Below are 19,707 nucleotides of genomic sequence, written 5' to 3' on the forward strand. Positions count from 1 at the left end.
TAGTGTAATAACCTATTCTATAATGACCTCCCTCCATTCTACTGGTCTAGTGTAATAACCTATTCTATAATGACCTCCATTCTACTGGTCTAGTGTAATAACCTATTCTATAATGACCTCCCTCCATTCTACTGGTCTAGTGTAATAACCTATTCTATAATGACCTCCCTCCATTCTACTGGTCTAGTATAATAACCTATTCTATAATGACCTCCCTCCATTCTACTGGTCTAGTGTAATAACCTATTCTATAATGACCTCCCTCCATTCTACTGGTCTAGTGTAATAACCTATTCTATAATGACCTCCATTCTACTGGTCTAGTGTAATAACCTATTCTATAATGACCCCCCTCCATTCTACTGGTCTAGTGTAATAACCTATTCTATAATGACCTCCATTCTACTGGTCTAGTGTAATAACCTATTCTATAATGACCTCCATTCTACTGGTCTAGTGTAATAACCTATTCTATAATGACCTCCATTCTACTGGTCTAGTGTAATAACCTATTCTATAATGACCTCCATTCTACTGGTCTAGTGTAATAACCTATTCTATAATGACCTCCATTCTACTGGTCTAGTGTAATAACCTATTCTATAATGACCTCCCTCCATTCTACTGGTCTAGTGTAATAACCTATTCTATAATGACCTCCCTCCATTCTACTGGTCTAGTGTAATAACCTATTCTATAATGACCTCCATTCTACTGGTCTAGTGTAATAACCTATTCTATAATGACCTCCATTCTACTGGTCTAGTGTAATAACCTATTCTATAATGACCTCCATTCTACTGGTCTAGTGTTATAACCTATTCTATAATGACCTCCATTCTACTGGTCTAGTGTAATAACCTATTCTATAATGACCTCCATTCTACTGGTCTAGTGTAATAACCTATTCTATAATGACCTCCATTCTACTGGTCTAGTGTTATAACCTATTCTATAATGACCTCCATTCTACTGGTCTAGTGTAATAACCTATTCTATAATGACCTCCATTCTACTGGTCTAGTGTTATAACCTATTCTATAATGACCTCCATTCTACTGGTCTAGTGTTATAACCTATTCTATAATGACCTCCATTCTACTGGTCTAGTGTAATAACCTATTCTATAATGACCTCCATTCTACTGGTCTAGTGTAATAACCTATTCTATAATGACCTCCCTCCATTCTACTGGTCTAGTGTAATAACCTATTCTATAATGACCTCCATTCTACTGGTCTAGTGTAATAACCTATTCTATAATGACCTCCATTCTACTGGTCTAGTGTAATAACCTATTCTATAATGACCTCCATTCTACTGGTCTAGTGTAATAACCTATTCTATAATGACCTCCCTCCATTCTACTGGTCTAGTGTAATAACCTATTCTATAATGACCTCCATTCTACTGGTCTAGTGTAATAACCTATTCTATAATGACCTCCATTCTACTGGTCTAGTGTAATAACCTATTCTATAATGATCTCCCTCCATTCTACTGGTCTAGTGTAATAACCTATTCTATAATGACCTCCATTCTACTGGTCTAGTGTAATAACCTATTCTATAATGACCTCCATTCTACTGGTCTAGTGTAATAACCTATTCTATAATGACCTCCATTCTACTGTTCTAGTGTAATAACCTATTCTATAATGACCTCCCTCCATTCTACTGGTCTAGTGTTATAACCTATTCTATAATGACCTCCATTCTACTGGTCTAGTGTAATAACCTATTCTATAATGACCTCCATTCTACTGGTCTAGTGTAATAACCTATTCTATAATGACCTCCATTCTACTGGTCTAGTGTAATAACCTATTCTATAATGACCTCCCTCCATTCTACTGGTCTGTGCGTTTATTGTTTAGCGCTGACTTTAGAGATCCTTGTTATTCTCTATTTGGTTAGGTCAGGGTGTGACACGGGTGTTCAATCTATGTTTTCTATTTCTATGTTGGCCTGGTGTGGTTCCCAATCAGAGGCAGCTGTCTATCGTTGTCTCTGATTGGAGATCATATTTAGGCAGCCATTTTCCCAACCTGTTGTTTGTGGGATCTATTTTTTGTATAGTTGCCTTGAGAACTGCAATAATAAAGCACGTTTGTTATATATTTTTTTGTTTTGGTTGTAAGATTCACTATTAAATATAATGTGGAACTCTACGCACGCTGCGCACGCTGGTCCACTCATTTCAACAATCATGAAATAATAATTATTTAATGACAGTCTCCTGGGCTGTGCTGCGGATAGCGTGTCACATTACAGGCAGAGATGGAAAGTGAAACATTAACATTTTACCAGAATCGTCCGGGTGGGGCAGTGAAACATTCCACTGTAGAGGGGTCTTCGGTGAAGTCAACTTACCATTGTTGGTAGATTGGTGATCGTTGGTTTGATTCGGAGGAGGAGGAGGAGATGTCTGAAAAGAGAAACACACTTAGAACGACAACCAACAAGCCAAACGCTTCAAAACGCCGTCAAAACGTTTTCCACTTTTACCTCTACTGCCTCTGATCTGGAGGACTCACTAAACAGAGAACATCCCTGGTCATCTCTACTGCCTCTGATCTGGAGGACTCACTAAACAGAGAACATCCCTGGTCATCCCTACTGCCTCTGATCTGGAGGACTCACTAAACAGAGAACATCCCTGGTCATCCCTACTGCCTCTGATCTGTAGGACTCACTAAACAGAGAACATCCCTGGTCATCCCTACTGCCTCTGATCTGGAGGACTCACTAAACAGAGAACATCCCTGGTCATCCCTACTGCCTCTGATCTGGAGGACTCACTAAACAGAGAACATCCCTGGTCATCCCTACTGCCTCTGATCTGGAGGAATCACTAAACAGAGAACATCCCTGGTCATCCCTACTGCCTCTGATCTGGAGGACTCACTAAACAGAGAACATCCCTGGTCATCCCTACTGCCTCTGATCTGGAGGAATCACTAAACAGAGAACATCCCTGGTCATCCCTACTGCCTCTGATCTGGAGGACTCACTAAACAGAGAACATCCCTGGTCATCCCTACTGCTTCTGATCTGGAGGACTCACTAAACAGAGAACATCCCTGGTCATCCCTACTGCCTCTGATCTGGAGGACTCACTAAACAGAGAACATCCCTGGTCATCCCTACTGCCTCTGATCTGGAGGACTCACTAAACAGAGAACATCCCTGGTCATCCCTACTGCCTCTGATCTGGAGGACTCACTAAACAGAGAACATCCCTGGTCATCCCTACTGCCTCTGATCTGGAGGACTCACTAAACAGAGAACATCCCTGGTCATCCCTACTGCCTCTGATCTGGAGGACTCACTAAACAGAGAACATCCCTGGTCATCCCTACTGCCTCTGATCTGGAGGACTCACTAAACAGAGAACATCCCTGGTCATCTCTACTGCCTCTGATCTGGAGGACTCACTAAACAGAGAACATCCCTGGTCATCCCTTCTGCCTCTGATCTGGAGGACTCACTAAACAGAGAACATCCCTGGTCATCCCTACTGCCTCTGATCTGGAGGACTCACTACACAGAGAACATCCCTGGTCATCCCTACTGCCTCTGATCTGGAGGACTCACTAAACAGAGAACATCCCTGGTCATCCCTACTGCCTCTGATCTGGAGGACTCACTACACAGAGAACATCCCTGGTCATCCCTACTGCCTCTGATCTGGAGGACTCACTAAACAGAGAACATCCCTGGTCATCCCTACTGCCTCTGATCTGGAGGCCTCACTAAACAGAGAACATCCCTGGTCCTCCCTACTGCCTCTGATCTGGAGGACTCACTAAACAGAGAACATTCCTGGTCATCCCTACTGCCTCTGATCTGGTGGACTCACTAAACAGAGAACATCCCTGGTCATCCCTACTGCCTCTGATCTGGAGGACTCACTAAACAGAGAACATCCCTGGTCATCCCTACTGCCTCTGATCTGGAGGACTCACTAAACAGAGAACATCCCTGGTCATCCCTACTGCCTCTGATCTGGAGGACTCACTAAACAGAGAACATCCCTGGTCCTCCCTACTGCCTCTGATCTGGTGGACTCACTAAACAGAGAACATCCCTGGTCATCCCTACTGCCTCTGATCTGGAGGACTCACTAAACAGAGAACATCCCTGGTCATCTCTACTGCCTCTGATCTGGAGGACTCACTAAACAGAGAACATCCCTGGTCATCTCTACTGCCTCTGATCTGTAGGACTCACTAAACAGAGAACATCCCTCGTCATCCCTACTGCCTCTGATCTGGTGGACTCACTAAACATTGAACATCCCTGGTCATCCCTACTGCCTCTGATCTGGAGGACTCACTAAACAGAGAACATCCCTGGTTATCCCTACTGCCTCCGATCTGGAGGACTCACTAAACAGAGAACATCCCTGGTCATCCCTACTGCCTCTGATCTGGAGGACTCACTAAACAGAGAACATCCCTGGTCATCCCTACTGCCTCTGATCTGGAGGACTCACTAAACAGAGAACATCCCTGGTCATCCCTACTGCCTCTGGTCTGGAGGACTCACTAAACAGAGAACATCCCTGGTCATCCCTACTGCCTCTGATCTGGAGGACTCACTAAACAGAGAACATCCCTGGTCATCCCTACTGCCTCTGATCTGGAGGACTCACTAAACAGAGAACATCCCTGGTCATCCCTACTGCCTCTGATCTGGAGGACTCACTAAACAGAGAACATCCCTGGTCATCCCTACTGCCTCTGATCTGGAGGACTCACTAAACAGAGAACATCCCTGGTCATCCCTACTGCCTCTGATCTGGAGGACTCACTAAACAGAGAACATCCCTGGTCATCCCTACTGCCTCTGATCTGGAGGACTCACTAAACAGAGAACATCCCTGGTCATCCCTACTGCCTCTGATCTGGAGGACTCACTAAACAGAGAACATCCCTGGTCATCCCTACTGCCTCTGATCTGGAGGACTCACTAAACAGAGAACATCCCTGGTCATCCCTACTGCCTCTGATCTGGAGGACTCACTAAACAGAGAACATCCCTGGTCATCCCTACTGCCTCTGATCTGGAGGACTCACTAAACAGAGAACATCCCTAGTCATCCCTACTGCCTCTGATCTGGAGGACTCACTAAACAGAGAACATCCCTGGTCATCCCTACTGCCTCTGATCTGGAGGACTCACTAAACAGAGAACATCCCTGGTCCTCCCTACTGCCTCTGATCTGTAGGACTCACTAAACAGAGAACATCTCTGGTCATCCCTACTGCCTCTGATCTGGAGGACTCACTAAACAGAGAACATCCCTGGTCATCCCTACTGCCTCTGATCTGGAGGACTCACTAAACAGAGAACATCCCTGGTCATCCCTACTGCCTCTGATCTGGAGGACTCACTAAACAGAGAACATCCCTGGTCATCTCTACTGCCTCTGATCTGGAGGACTCACTAAACAGAGAACATCCCTGGTCATCTCTACTGCCTCTGATCTGTAGGACTCACTAAACAGAGAACATCCCTCGTCATCCCTACTGCCTCTGATCTGGTGGACTCACTAAACAGAGAACATCCCTGGTCATCCCTACTGCCTCTGATCTGGAGGACTCACTAAACAGAGAACATCCCTGGTTATCCCTACTGCCTCCGATCTGGAGGACTCACTAAACAGAGAACATCCCTGGTCATCCCTACTGCCTCTGATCTGGAGGACTCACTAAACAGAGAACATCCCTGGTCATCCCTACTGCCTCTGATCTGGAGGACTCACTAAACAGAGAACATCCCTGGTCATCCCTACTGCCTCTGGTCTGGAGGACTCACTAAACAGAGAACATCCCTGGTCATCCCTACTGCCTCTGATGTTTTGTTTGTAAATGATGTCTGAGTGTTGGATTATGACCCTGGCTATCCGTAAACAATAAAAATAAAAAGATTGTGCCGTCTGGTTTACTTAATAGAAGGAGTTGAAAATGATTCATACTTGTAAGTACATTTAAAATCAAATACCTTTACTCAAGTAGTATTTTACTGGGTGACTTTCACTTGAGTCATTTTCTATTAAGGTATCTTAACTTTTACTCAACTCTGAGAATTCAGTCGTTTTTCCACCACTGGGAGACACTATCGTCAATAGGCGCTAAAGGTAGTTAGCGTCTATGAACGTGTTAGCCCAGGGGTTACCAGTGTAATGTAATCCGCGGCCAATGTTTACTTTCGTAAATTGGGGTTATGACAGTCTATTTCAAATCAGTCTGACAGTACTTTTGACAGTACTTTCAATCCTAATGAAGTCTGGTTTGAAGTCACTGAAATGCATCAGAAAGGGAAGTGCAGAAGATTATCAGACAATCATTTTGACTTGAACTTCTGTGTTGAAAAGATTCAGAACATCGTTATTTTCCCTCCAGTTTGATTTAATGCCTGAAAACACATACTGTATGTGTTATCTTTCAGTGATGGGGTCATGTGCTCAAAATATGTTGTAGTTTAAACTGTTCCGAAGATAGAGCCACATTCAGTAGGAAGAAAACAGAAACCCGCTTTGGTTATTAAAACCGAATTTTGCCTACCGGAGGTAGTTGACATAACTCCGGTTCTATGAACCGAAGTTCAATTGTATTTATTTTGCCCCTAATCTGATATAATCCTGGTGTCTCTCACTGCTCACAGAATAAACATCAACTGTCTAATTCAGCAGACTAGCCACTTTAACAACTCATAAACTCACTATCTGATGTTGTCGGTTAATAAGAGCGGTATAAACTTACCGGAGATCGAGTCTGCACCGGAGCTCAGTGAATGGAGGAGAAAGAGAAAGGAGAAGGGAGGCTGAGAAAGAGTGGAAAAACGAGTTCCCTGAGAGCGGGTCGGGACTCCACCCTATATGACTAAACAGCTCACTGCACAGCGACTCGTCAGACTGGCTGAAGCAAACGGTTAGTAAATATGTTGTCTGACTGTAGTGGCTTTAGGGACTGGCCGAGGAGTAGGGTTGATCTGAAACGGCTGTAATATGTTGTCTGACTGTAGTGGCTTTAGGGACTGGCTGAGGAGTAGGGTTGATCTGAAACGGCTGTAATATGTTGTCTGACTGTAGTGGCTTTAGGGACTGGCTGAGGAGTAGGGTTGATCTGAAACGGCTGTAATATGTTGTCTGACTGTAGTGGCTTTAGGGACTGGCCGAGGAGTAGGGTTGATCTGAAACGGCTGTAATATGTTGTCTGACTGTAGTGGCTTTAGGGACTGGCCGAGGAGTAGGGTTGATCTGAAACGGCTGTAATATGTTGTCTGACTGTAGTGGCTTTAGGGACTGGCCGGGGAGTAGGGTTGATCTGAAACGGCTGTAATATGTTGTCTGACTGTAGTGGCTTTAGGGACTGGCTGAGGAGTAGGGTTGATCTGAAACGGCTGTAATATGTTGTCTGACTGTAGTGGCTTTAGGGACTGGCCGAGGAGTAGGGTTGATCTGAAACGGCTGTAATATGTTGTCTGACTGAGTGGCTTTAGGGACTGGCCGAGGAGTAGGGTTGATCTGAAACGGCTGTAATATGTTGTCTGACTGTAGTGGCTTTAGGGACTGGCCGGGGAGTAGGGTTGATCTGAAACGGCTGTAATATGTTGTCTGACTGTAGTGGCTTTAGGGACTGGCTGAGGAGTAGGGTTGATCTGAAACGGCTGTAATATGTTGTCTGACTGTAGTGGCTTTAGGGACTGGCCGAGGAGTAGGGTTGATCTGAAACGGCTGTAATATGTTGTCTGACTGTAGTGGCTTTAGGGACTGGCCGAGGAGTAGGGTTGATCTGAAACGGCTGTAATATGTTGTCTGACTGTAGTGGCTTTAGGGACTGGCCGGGGAGTAGGGTTGATCTGAAACGGCTGTAATATGTTGTCTGACTGTAGTGCGCTTTAGGGACTGGCCGGGGAGTAGGGTTGATCTGAAACGGCTGTAATATGTTGTCTGGCTGTAGTGGCTTTAGGGACTGGCCGGGGAGTAGGGTTGATCTGAAACGGCTGTAATATGTTGTCTGACTGTAGTGGCTTTAGGGACTGGCCGGGGAGTAGGGTTGATCTGAAACGGCTGTAATATGTTGTCTGACTGTAGTGGCTTTAGGGACTGGCCGAGGAGTAGGGTTGATCTGAAACGGCTGTAATATGTTGTCTGACTGTAGTGGCTTTAGGGACTGGCCGAGGAGTAGGGTTGATCTGAAACGGCTGTAATATGTTGTCTGACTGTAGTGGCTTTAGGGACTGGCCGGGGAGTAGGGTTGATCTGAAACGGCTGTAATATGTTGTCTGACTGTAGTGGCTTTAGGGACTGGCTGAGGAGTAGGGTTGATCTGAAACGGCTGTAATATGTTGTCTGACTGTAGTGGCTTTAGGGACTGGCGGAGGAGTAGGGTTGATCTGAAACGGCTGTAATATGTTGTCTGACTGTAGTGGCTTTAGGGACTGGCGGAGGAGTAGGGTTGATCTGAAACGGCTGTAATATGTTGTCTGACTGTAGTGGCTTTAGGGACTGGCCGAGGAGTAGGGTTGATCTGAAACGGCTGTAATATGTTGTCTGGCTGTAGTGGCTTTAGGGACTGGCCGGGGAGTAGGGTTGATCTGAAACGGCTGTAATATGTTGTCTGACTGTAGTGGCTTTAGGGACTGGCCGAGGAGTAGGGTTGATCTGAAACGGCTGTAATATGTTGTCTGACTGTAGTGGCTTTAGGGACTGGCCGGGGAGTAGGGTTGATCTGAAACGGCTGTAATATGTTGTCTGACTGTAGTGGCTTTAGGGACTGGCCGGGGAGTAGGGTTGATCTGAAACGGCTGTAATATGTTGTCTGACTGTAGTGGCTTTAGGGACTGGCCGAGGAGTAGGGTTGATCTGAAACGGCTGTTGTCTGACTGTAGTGCGCTTTAGGGACTGGCCGGGGAGTAGGGTTGATCTGAAACGGCTGTCAAGCACCCGAGCTAACACAGGCTAGCTTGTTAGTAGTTACTTCCAGACACAATGAGAGAACACCATTTTACTCACCCTAGCGAAACAAATCATATTTTATTGGTCACCTACACATGGTCAGCAGATGTTATTGGTCACATGGTTAGCAGATGTTAATGCGAGTGTAGTGAAATGCTTGTGCTTCTAGTTCCGACAATGCAGTAATAACCAACAAGTAATCTAACAATTTCACAACTACCTAATACACACAAATCTAAAGGGGTGACTGAGAATATGTACATATAAGTATATGGATGAGCGATGGCCGAGCGGCATAGGCAAGATGCAATAGATGGTATAAAATACAGTATATACATATGAGATGAGTAATGTAAGATATGTAAACAGTATTAAAGTGGCTAGTGATCCATTTATTAAACTGGCTAGTGATCCATTTATTAAAGTGGCCAGTGATTGGGTCTCCATGTAGGCTGCAGCCTCTCTGAGTTAATGATTGCTGTTTAGCAGCAGGATGATGGCCTTGAGATAGAAGCTGTTTTTCAGTCTCTCGGTTGATGAACCTGTACTGACCTTCCCGGATGATAGTGGGGTGAACAGGCAGTGACTAATTAACTGAAGAATAAAGAATAGATAGTGTAGGATACAGTATCTACAGTGGGGCAAAAAAGTATTTAGTCAGCCACCATTTGTGCAAGTTCTCCCACTTAAAAAGATGAGAGAGGCCTGTAATTTTCATCGTAGGTACACTTCAACTATGACAGATAAAATGAGAAAAACAAATCCAGAAAATCACATTGTAGGATTTTTAATGAATTTATTTGCAAATTATGGTGTAAATACTTTTTTGCCCCACTGTACATTTGAGATGAGTAATGTGAGATATGTAAACATTATTAAAGTGACATTATTTAAAGTGACTAGTGTTCCATTTACTAAAGTGGCCAATGATATCTTGTCTGTAGGCAGCAGCCTCTCTACGATAGTGATGGCTGTTTAACAGTCTGATGGCCTTGAGATAGAAGCTGTTTTTCAGTCTCTCTGTCCCAGCTTTGATGCACCTGTACTGACCTCTCCTTCTGGATGATAAAGGGGTGAACAGGTAGTGATGCACCTGTACTGACCTTCTGGATGGAAGCGGGGTGAACAGGTAGTCAATCAATCACATTTATTTATAAAGCCCTTCTTACATCAACTGATATCTCAAAGTGCTGAACAGAAACCCAGCCTTAAACCCCCAAACAGCAAGCAATGCAGGTGTAGAAGCACGGTGGCTAGGAAAAACTCCCTAGAAAGGCCAAAACCTAGGAAGATACCTAGAGAGGAACCAGGCTATGAGGGGTGGCCAGTCCTCTTCTGGCTGTGCCGGGTGGAGATTATAACAGAACATGGCCAAGATGTTCAAAATGTTCATAAATGACCAGCATGGTCAGATAATAATAATCACAGTGGTTGTCGAGGGTGCAGCAAGTCAACACCTCAGGAGTACATGTCAGTTGGCTTTTCATAGCCGATCATTAAGAGTATCTCTACCGCTCCTGCGGTCTCTAGAGAGTTGAAAACAGCAGGTCTGGGACAGATAGCACGTCCGGTGAACAGGTCAGGGTTCCATAGCCGCAGGCAGAACAGTTGAAACTGGAGCAGCAGCATGACCAGGTGGACTGGGGACAACAAGGAGTCATCAGGCCAGGTAGTCCTGAGGCATGGTCCTAGGGCTCAGGTCCTCCGAGAGAGAGAAAGAAAGAGAGAAGGAGAGAATTAGAGAGAGCATACTTAAATTCACACAGGACACCGGATAAGACAGGAGAAGTACTCCAGATATAACAGACTGAACCTAGCCCCCGGTGATGCGTTGTGCAAATCGCACCACCATCTGGAGAGCACTGCGGTTGTGGGCGGTGCTATAGCCTGACAGGATGCTCTCAATTGTGTACCTATAAAAGTTAGTGAGGGTTTTCGGTGACAAGCCACATTTTTTCAGCCTCCTGAGGTTGAAGAGGCGCTGTTGCGCCTTCTTCACCACACTGTCTGTGTTGGTGGACCATTTCAGTTTGTTGCTGATATGTACACCGAGGAACATAAAACTGTCCACCTTTCCTGAAGTCCACAATCATCTCCTTTGTTTTGTTGACGTTGAGTGTGAGGTTATTTTCCTGACACCACACTCCGAGGGCCCTCACCTCCTCCCTGTAGGCTGTCTCGTCGTTGTTGGTAATCAAGCCTACCACTGTAGTGTCGTCTGCAAACTTGATGATTGAGTTGGAGGCGTGCATAGCCACGCAGTCGTGGGTGAACAGGGAGTACGGGAGGGGGCTGAGCACACACCCTTGTGGGGCCCCTGTGCTGAGGATCAGTGAAGTGGAGGTGTTGTTTCCTACCTTCACCACCTGGGGGCGGCCCGTCAGGAAGTCCAGGACCCAATTGCACAGGGCGGGGTCAAGACCCAGGGTCTCGAGCTTAATGACGAGTTTGGAGGGTACTATGGTGTTAAATGCTGAGCTGTAGATCTGTAAACAGCCCATCTATCTACCTCATCCCCATACTGTATTTATTTATTTATCTTGCTCCTTTGCACCCAAGTATCTATACTTGTACATTCATCTTCTGCACATCTACCATTCCAGTGTTTAATTGCTATATTGTAATTACTTCGCCACCTATTTATTACCATACCTCCCTTGTCTTACCTCATTTGCTCACGTAGTATATAGACTTTGTTTTATTTTGTTCTACTGTATTATTGACTATGTTTTGTTTATTCCATGTGTAACTCTGTGTTGCTGTTTGTGTCGAACTGCTTTGCTTTATCTTGGCCAGGTCTCAATTGTAAATGAGAACTTGTTCTCAACTGGCCTACCTAGTTAAATAAAGGTGAAATAAAATCAAATTTTAAAAAGTAAATGAACAGCATTCTTACATAGGTATTCCTCTTGTCCAGATGGGTTAGGGCAGTGTGCAGTGTGATGGAGATTGCATCGTCTGTGGACCTATTGGGGCGGTAAGCAAATTGAAGTGGGTCTCGGGTGACACGTAGGGTGGAGGTGATATTATCCTTGACTAGTCTCTCAAATCACTTCATGATGGCGGAAGTGAGTGCTACGGGGCGGTAGTCATTTAGTTCAGTTACCTTAGCTTTCTTGGGAACAGGAACAATGGTGGCCCTCTTGAAGCATGTGGGAACAGCAGACTGGGATAAGGATTGATTGAATATGTCCGTAAACACACCAGCCAGCTGGTCTGCGCCATGCTCTGAGGACGCGGCCGGGGATGCCAAGAGTGTGCAAAGCTGTCATCAAGGCAAAGGGTGACTATTTGAAGAATCTTAAATATAAAATATATGTTGATTTGTTTAACACTTTTCTGGTTACAACATGATTCCATATGTGTTATTTCATAGTTTTGATGTCTTCACTATTATTCTACAATGTAGAAAATAGTAAAAATAAAGAAAAACCCTTGAATGAGTAGGTTTTGTAAAACTTTTGACTGGTAGTGTATATAAATCGTTACCTATTATAAGGTTGATTTGCGTAATTTCCAACTCATAAGAGGCTTGACCTGACAAAGATCTGTATTTGATGGAAACATCGTCATTAATGGTGGTTTATGGGAACGATTTCGGTGTGAAGGTCTTCTGCTCTTTTCAAGTTATGTAAAGATATATTTTATTTAATTTCGGGGGGATTTTTCACACGTAGGCCAGGCTAATTGATTACCAGTATTTATCCTTTGTCAGACTAATCGAAAGGTGTGAAAACCGATAATACTGTTTGTGTTTGCCTTGCTAAGTGGGCGATTTCTCACACCTCACCCCCATTAGGCTACTAATTCAGGCCGATCCTTTCATCATGTGACTGTGATGGAGACAGAGGAAAACCTCTGGACTGTCAGGGAGAAAGTGAACCAACTCTTCAAACACCAACAGCAAAATTAGCCTTGATGCTGCTAAATAGCCAACTTAAAATTGGCCAAGCCTAAACAAATAAACTATTCTTGTGGAATTTGTTAGATATTAGGTTTTGTTGTGGAATTGTTTCGATATTACCTGTCAGATACTGCTGCACTGTTTATGATTTTTACTAATGTCCAAAAAAGTTGGTTGAAAATACACTTTTCATTTACGAGCTTAGATGTTTCTCGAATTAATCAGGTCTCTGCATGTAACGGCTGACATATTCGTCCTCCTCCTCGGACGAGGAGAGGCGAGACGGATCGGACCAATACGCAGAATGGGTAGTGCTCATGATAATTTATTATATCGAAACTGAACACTAACATGAAACAAAATAACAAAATGAATACAACCGAAAACAGTCCCGTGTGGCACGAATACTAACACGGAAACAAACACCCACAAAACACACGTGAAACCCCGGCTGCCTAAGTATGATTCTCAATCAGGGACAACGATTGACAGCTGCCTCCGATTGAGAATCATACCCGGCCGAACACAAACATCCCAACATAGAAATTACCACATAGACAACCCACCCCAACTCACGCCCTGACCAACTAAATAAATACAAGAAAAAGGAAAAACAGGTCAGGAATGTGACACTGCATATAAATACTTTGGGATATGGTTGGATGAGAAACTGTCTTTTAAAATGCATGTTGACAAACTTTGTAAACGGCAACAACAAAAAATCAAGGCTTCCTCTATAGAAACAGGACAAATAGAAGACAAAATTGTGCAAGCTACTTTTATGTCTGTTATAGATTATGGGGATATTATGTACATGCTACGGCATCAACACTTAAATCGCTGGATGCTACTTATCATTGTGCACTCAGGTTTATTACGGGTGCTACAGGACTCACCACTGTGTTTTATATCATCATGTGGGTTGGACTTCGTTGTCCATGAGACCAGAACAACATGCTCTCATGTTTGTCTATAAAGCACTTCACACTTGAGGCTCATGCGATTTCCACAGAGTCGGGTATGGCTGCCTTTTCCTGTTACGCTCCTTGTCTATGGACCTCCACAGAGTTGGGTATGGCTGCCTTTTCCTGTTACGCTCCTTGTCTATGGACCTCCACAGAGTTGGGTATGGCTGCCTTTTCCTGTTACGCTCCTTGTCTATGGACCTCCACAGAGTTAGGTATGGCTGCCTTTTCCTGTTACGCTCCTTGTCTATGGACCTCCACAGAGTTGGGTATGGCTGCCTTTTCCTGTTACGCTCCTTGTCTATGGACCTCCACAGAGTTGGGTATGGCTGCCTTTTCCTGTTACGCTCCTTGTCTATGGACCTCCACAGAGTTGGGTATGGCTGCCTTTTCCTGTTACGCTCCTTGTCTATGGACCTCCACAGAGTTGGGTATGGCTGCCTTTTCCTGTTACGCTCCTTGTCTATGGACCTCCACAGAGTTAGGTATGGCTGCCCTTTCCTGTTTACGCTCCTTGTCTATGGACCTCCACAGAGTTGGGTATGGCTGCCCTTTCCTGTTTACGCTCCTTGTTTATGGAATAGCCTGCAGACTAAACTTCAACTTGAGACTCTTGTTGCCAATTTGAAACATTTATTGGAGGATTTGTATTTTTGTATTGCATGTAACTGCTTCGGGTAATGCAAGTTCTTGTGCTGTTAGGAGAATAACCCGTGTGTAAATGTAATCTGCTGCTGTATTTGTGTGTTATCTGTGATCGTTTTTGTCTTGTCTTGTTAAGTTTCTTAATCATTGTACCTAAACTGTATGTGTAAACATGAATACGTGTAACCGATGTGAAACGGCTAGCTAGTTAGCGGTGGTGCGCGCTAATAGCCTTTCAATCGGTGACGTCACTCGCTCTGAGACCTTGAAGTAGTTGCCGAGGCTTTTGTGGCGCGATGGGTAACGATGCTTCGCGGGTGTCAGTTGTCGATGTGTGCAGAGGGTCCCTGGTTCGAGCCCAGGTAGGGGCGAGGAGAGGGACGGAAGCTAAACTGTTACATACGCAGGGCCCACATCTCATCATGTGCCCAATACAAACTTTTTATATTTAATTTAACTGATCATATATTTGCCAGGCATGTAAATGAGATGTTAATGGCTAACTGAATAAAAGTTAACAGTTGTTTCTCCTAGTGACCAGGTCATCTCACTACACAGACAGACAGACAGACAGGTCTCACTACACAGACAGACAGGTCTCACTACACAGACAGACACGTCTAGCTACACAGACAGACAGGTCTCACTACACAGACAGACAGGTCTCACTACACAGACAGACAGGTCTCACTACACAGACAGACAGGTCTCACTACACAGACAGACAGGTCTCACTACACAGACAGACAGGTCTCACTACACAAACAGACAGACAGGTCTCACTACACAGACAGACAGGTCTCACTACACAGACAGACAGACAGGTCTCACTACACAGACAGACAGGTCTCACTACACAGACAGACAGGTCTCACTACACAGACAGACAGGTCTCACTACAAACACAGACAGGTCTCACTACACAGACAGACAGACAGGTCTCACTACACAGACAGACAGACACGTCTCACTACACAGACAGACAGGTCTCACTACACAGACAGACAGACAGGTCTCACTACACAGACAGACAGGTCTCACTACACAGACAGACAGACAGGTCTCACTACACAGACAGACAGGTCTCACTACACAGACAGACAGACAGGTCTCACTACACAGACAGACAGACAGGTCTCACTACACAGACAGACAGGTCTCACTACACAGACAGACAGGTCTCACTACACAGACAGACAGACAGGTCTCACTACACAGACAGACAGGTCTCACTACACAGACAGACAGGTCTCACTACACAGACAGACAGGTCTCACTACACAGACAGACAGGTCTCACTACACAGACAGACAGGTCTCACTACACAGACAGACACATGTCACTACACAGACAGACAGGTCTCACTACACAGACAGACAGGTCTCACTACACAGACAGACAGGTCTCACTACACAGACAGACAGGTCTCACTACACAGACAGACAGGTCTCACTACACAGACAGACAGGTCTCACTACACAGACAGACAGGTCTCACTACACAGACAGACACATGTCACTACACAGACAGACAGGTCTCACTACACAGACAGACAGGTCTCACTACACAGACAGACAGGTCTCACTACACAGACAGACAGGTCTCACTACACAGACAGACAGGTCTCACTACACAAACAGACAGACAGGTCTCACTACACAGACAGACAGGTCTCACTACACAGCCAGACAGACAGGTCTCACTACACAGACAGACAGGTCTCACTACACAGACAGACAGGTCTCACTACACAGACAGACACATGTCACTACACAGACAGACAGACAGGTCTCACTACACAGACAGACAGGTCTCACTACACAGACAGACAGGTCTCACTACACAGACAGACAGACAGGTCTCACTACACAGACAGACAGGTCTCACTACACAGACAGACAGGTCTCACTACACAGACAGACAGACAGGTCTCACTACACAGACAGACAGACAGGTCTCACTACACAGACAGACAGACAGGTCTCACTACACAGACAGACAGACAGGTCTCACTACACAGACAGACAGGTCTCACTACACAGACAGACAGGTCTCACTACACAGACAGACAGGTCTCACTACACAGACAGACACATGTCACTACACAGACAGACAGGTCTCACTACACAGACAGACAGACAGGTCTCACTACACAGACAGACAGGTCTCACTACACAGACAGACAGACAGGTCTCACTACACAGACAGACACGTCTCACTACACAGACAGACAGGTCTCACTACACAGACAGACAGGTCTCACTACACAGCCAGACAGGTCTCATTACACAGACAGACAGACAGGTCTCACTACACAGACAGACAGGTCTCACTTCACAGACAGACACATCTCACTACACAGACAGACAGGTCTCACTACACAGACAGACAGGTCTCACTACACAGACAGACAGGTCTCACTACACAGACAGACAGGTCTCACTACACAGACAGACAGACACGTCTCACTACACAGACAGACAGGTCTCATTACACAGACAGACAGGTCTCACTACACAGACAGACAGGTCTCACTACACAGCCAGACAGGTCTCACTACACAGACAGACAGACAGACAGACAGACAGACAGGTCTCACTACACAGACAGACAGGTCTCACTACACAGACAGACAGGTCTCACTACACAGACAGACAGACACGTCTCACTACACAGACAGACAGGTCTCATTACACAGACAGACAGGTCTCACTACACAGACAGACAGGTCTCACTACACAGCCAGACAGGTCTCACTACACAGACAGACAGACAGACAGACAGACAGGTCTCACTACACAGACAGACAGGTCTCACTACACAGACAGACAGGTCTCACTACACAGACAGACAGGTCTCACTACACAGACAGACAGGTCTCACTACACAGACAGACAGACACGTCTCACTACACAGACAGACAGGTCTCACTACACAGACAGACAGACAGGTCTCACTACACAGACAGACAGGTCTCACTACACAGACAGACAGACAGGTCTCACTACACAGACAGACAGGTCTCACTACACAGACAGACACGTCTAGCTACACAGACAGACAGGTCTCACTACACAGACAGACAGGTCTCACTACACAGACAGACAGGTCTCACTACACAGACAGACAGGTCTCACTACACAGACAGACAGACACGTCTCACTACACAGACAGACAGGTCTCACTACACAGACAGACAGACAGGTCTCACTACACAGACAGACAGGTCTCACTACACAGACAGACAGACAGGTCTCACTACACAGACAGACAGGTCTCACTACACAGACAGACAGGTCTCACTACACAGACAGACAGAAACATCTCACTACACAGACAGACAGGTCTCACTACACAGACAGACAGGTCTCACTACACAGACAGACAGACAGGTCTCACTACAAACCTGTATTAAAATGTTTATTATGTCTTCAGTGTTGCCTTACAAACAGTACAAACATTAAAACAGTCTTTAGTTGTTATATTACTGATATTAAAACATTACTTAATATTAATATGACTTTAGTGATGTAGATATGAAGCAGAGTAAAGCTTAAAGGATGTTAGCTACAGATACACACAGGATTAAAGTCTTATCACTCATAACCTATCACGGGGCTGCACCGTGGTCAGCAGAGCTCTCCTATTGGCTTACACAGGACTCAGAGAGTGATTGACAGCTAGAGGGGCCAGTCAAAGCGGAGGTCTCTCCGGGTATCGCTCCTTCAGGGATCATCGCCATGGTTACGCATCGTCGCCACCACAGAGCAGGAGGAGGGCCTTACGGTAGTCACCAGAGGTATCACCCTGCAACACACACATACAGAAACAGATCATTATGTCAAGTCCTTAGACAAAGAGAGGCTGGGTAGAGGTAGGAGAGAGAGAGAGGTAGGAGAGAGAGAGGTAGGAGAGGCAGAGAGAGAGGGAGAGGTAGGAGAGAGAGAGGTAGGAGAGAGAGAGGTAGGAGAGGCAGAGAGAGAGGGAGAGGTAGGAGAGAGAGAGGTAGGAGAGAGAGAGGTAGGAGAGGCAGAGAGAGAGGGAGAGGTAGGAGAGAGAGGTAGGAGAGAGAGAGGTAGGAGAGGCAGAGGTAGAAGAGGCAGAGAGAGAGAGGTAGGAGAGAGAGAGGTAGGAGAGAGAGAGGTAGGAGAGGCAGAGATAGGAGAGGCAGAGATAGGAGAGGCAGAGAGAGAGAGGTAGGAGAGAGAGAGGTAGGAGAGAGAGAGGTAGGAGAGGCAGAGATAGGAGAGGCAGAGATAGGAGAGGCAGAGAGAGAGAGGTAGGAGAGGCAGAGGTAGGAGAGGCAGAGATAGGAGAGGCAGAGAGAGAGAGGTAGGAGAGGCAGAGGTAGAAGAGGCAGAGAGAGAGAGGTAGGAGAGAGAGGTAGGAGAGGCAGAGATAGGAGAGGCAGAGATAGGAGAGGCAGAGAGAGAGAGGTAGGAGAGAGAGAGGTAGGAGAGGCAGAGATAGGAGAGGCAGAGATAGGAGAGGCAGAGAGAGAGAGGTAGGAGAGGCAGAGGTAGAAGAGGCAGAGAGAGAGAGGTAGGAGAGAGAGGTAGGAGAGGCAGAGATAGGAGAGGCAGAGAGAGAGAGGTACAGTGAGAGGGAGAGAGAAAGACTGTCTCTGATTAGAAACTAGATGTTTGGTTTTCCCCAGGCATAATGGGACCCGTGTCGTCCAGAGAGTTGCCTCAAGTTTGCCAAAAAGCACCTGGATGATCTTAATCAAGAAGAATGTAACAGATCAGTATAACGTTTTATTTAGGAGTCACTACAGTACCAGGTTCGAATCCAGGCTGTATCACACCCGGCTGTGATTGGGAGTTCCATAGGGCGGTGCACAATTGGCCCAGCGTCATCTGGGTTTGGCCGGAGTAGGCCGTCATTGTATATAAGAATTTGTTCTTTACTGACTTGCCTAGTTACATAGATCATCATTTTTCTTTTTTTAAATGGTTTGATGAAGAAACCTAAGAAAGAAATTGAGAAACCAATCCAACCAGAATACCTGACCACCGTGACTGACCCAAACTTAAGGAAAGCTTTGACTATGTACAGACTCAGTGAGCATAGCCTTGCTATTGAGAAAGGCCGCCGTAGGCAGACCTGGCTCTCAAGAGAAGACAGGCTATGTCCACACTGCCCACAAAATGAGGTGGAAACTGAGCTGCACTTCCTAACCTCCTGCCCAATGTATGACCATATTAGAGACACATATTTCCCTCA

General features: G+C 45.6%; 2 protein-coding genes across 3 annotated transcripts in view; both read right to left on the reverse strand.

Moving 5' to 3' along the window:
* Positions 1 to 19,707, reverse strand: part of LOC129856040 (annexin A5-like) — a 128,508-nt gene that overhangs the window by 76,579 nt on the left and 32,222 nt on the right. Inside the window, exons 1-2 of one of the 2 annotated variants that reach the window (XM_055924175.1) lie at positions 6,770 to 6,950; positions 2,373 to 2,427 (exon numbers count right to left, since the gene is read on the reverse strand). The exons of the other annotated variant lie outside the window; for it this stretch is intronic. Of the exons in view, the coding sequence (XP_055780150.1) occupies positions 2,373 to 2,375 (3 nt within the window). The 5' untranslated portion in view covers positions 2,376 to 2,427; positions 6,770 to 6,950. Of the gene's footprint in view, positions 1 to 2,372; positions 2,428 to 6,769; positions 6,951 to 19,707 lie in introns of those variants that run through there. 2 annotated transcript variants of the gene reach the window in all.
* LOC129856038 (annexin A5-like) overlaps positions 17,888 to 19,707 on the reverse strand; it is a 34,043-nt gene continuing 32,223 nt past the window's right edge. The window contains exon 13 of the mRNA XM_055924173.1: positions 17,888 to 18,288. Within this exon, the coding sequence (XP_055780148.1) occupies positions 18,226 to 18,288 (63 nt within the window). The 3' untranslated portion in view covers positions 17,888 to 18,225. The remainder of the gene's footprint in view (positions 18,289 to 19,707) is intronic.

Source organism: Salvelinus fontinalis, chromosome 5 (assembly GCF_029448725.1).
Source record: "Salvelinus fontinalis isolate EN_2023a chromosome 5, ASM2944872v1, whole genome shotgun sequence".
NCBI classification, from domain to species: domain Eukaryota; kingdom Metazoa; phylum Chordata; class Actinopteri; order Salmoniformes; family Salmonidae; genus Salvelinus; species Salvelinus fontinalis.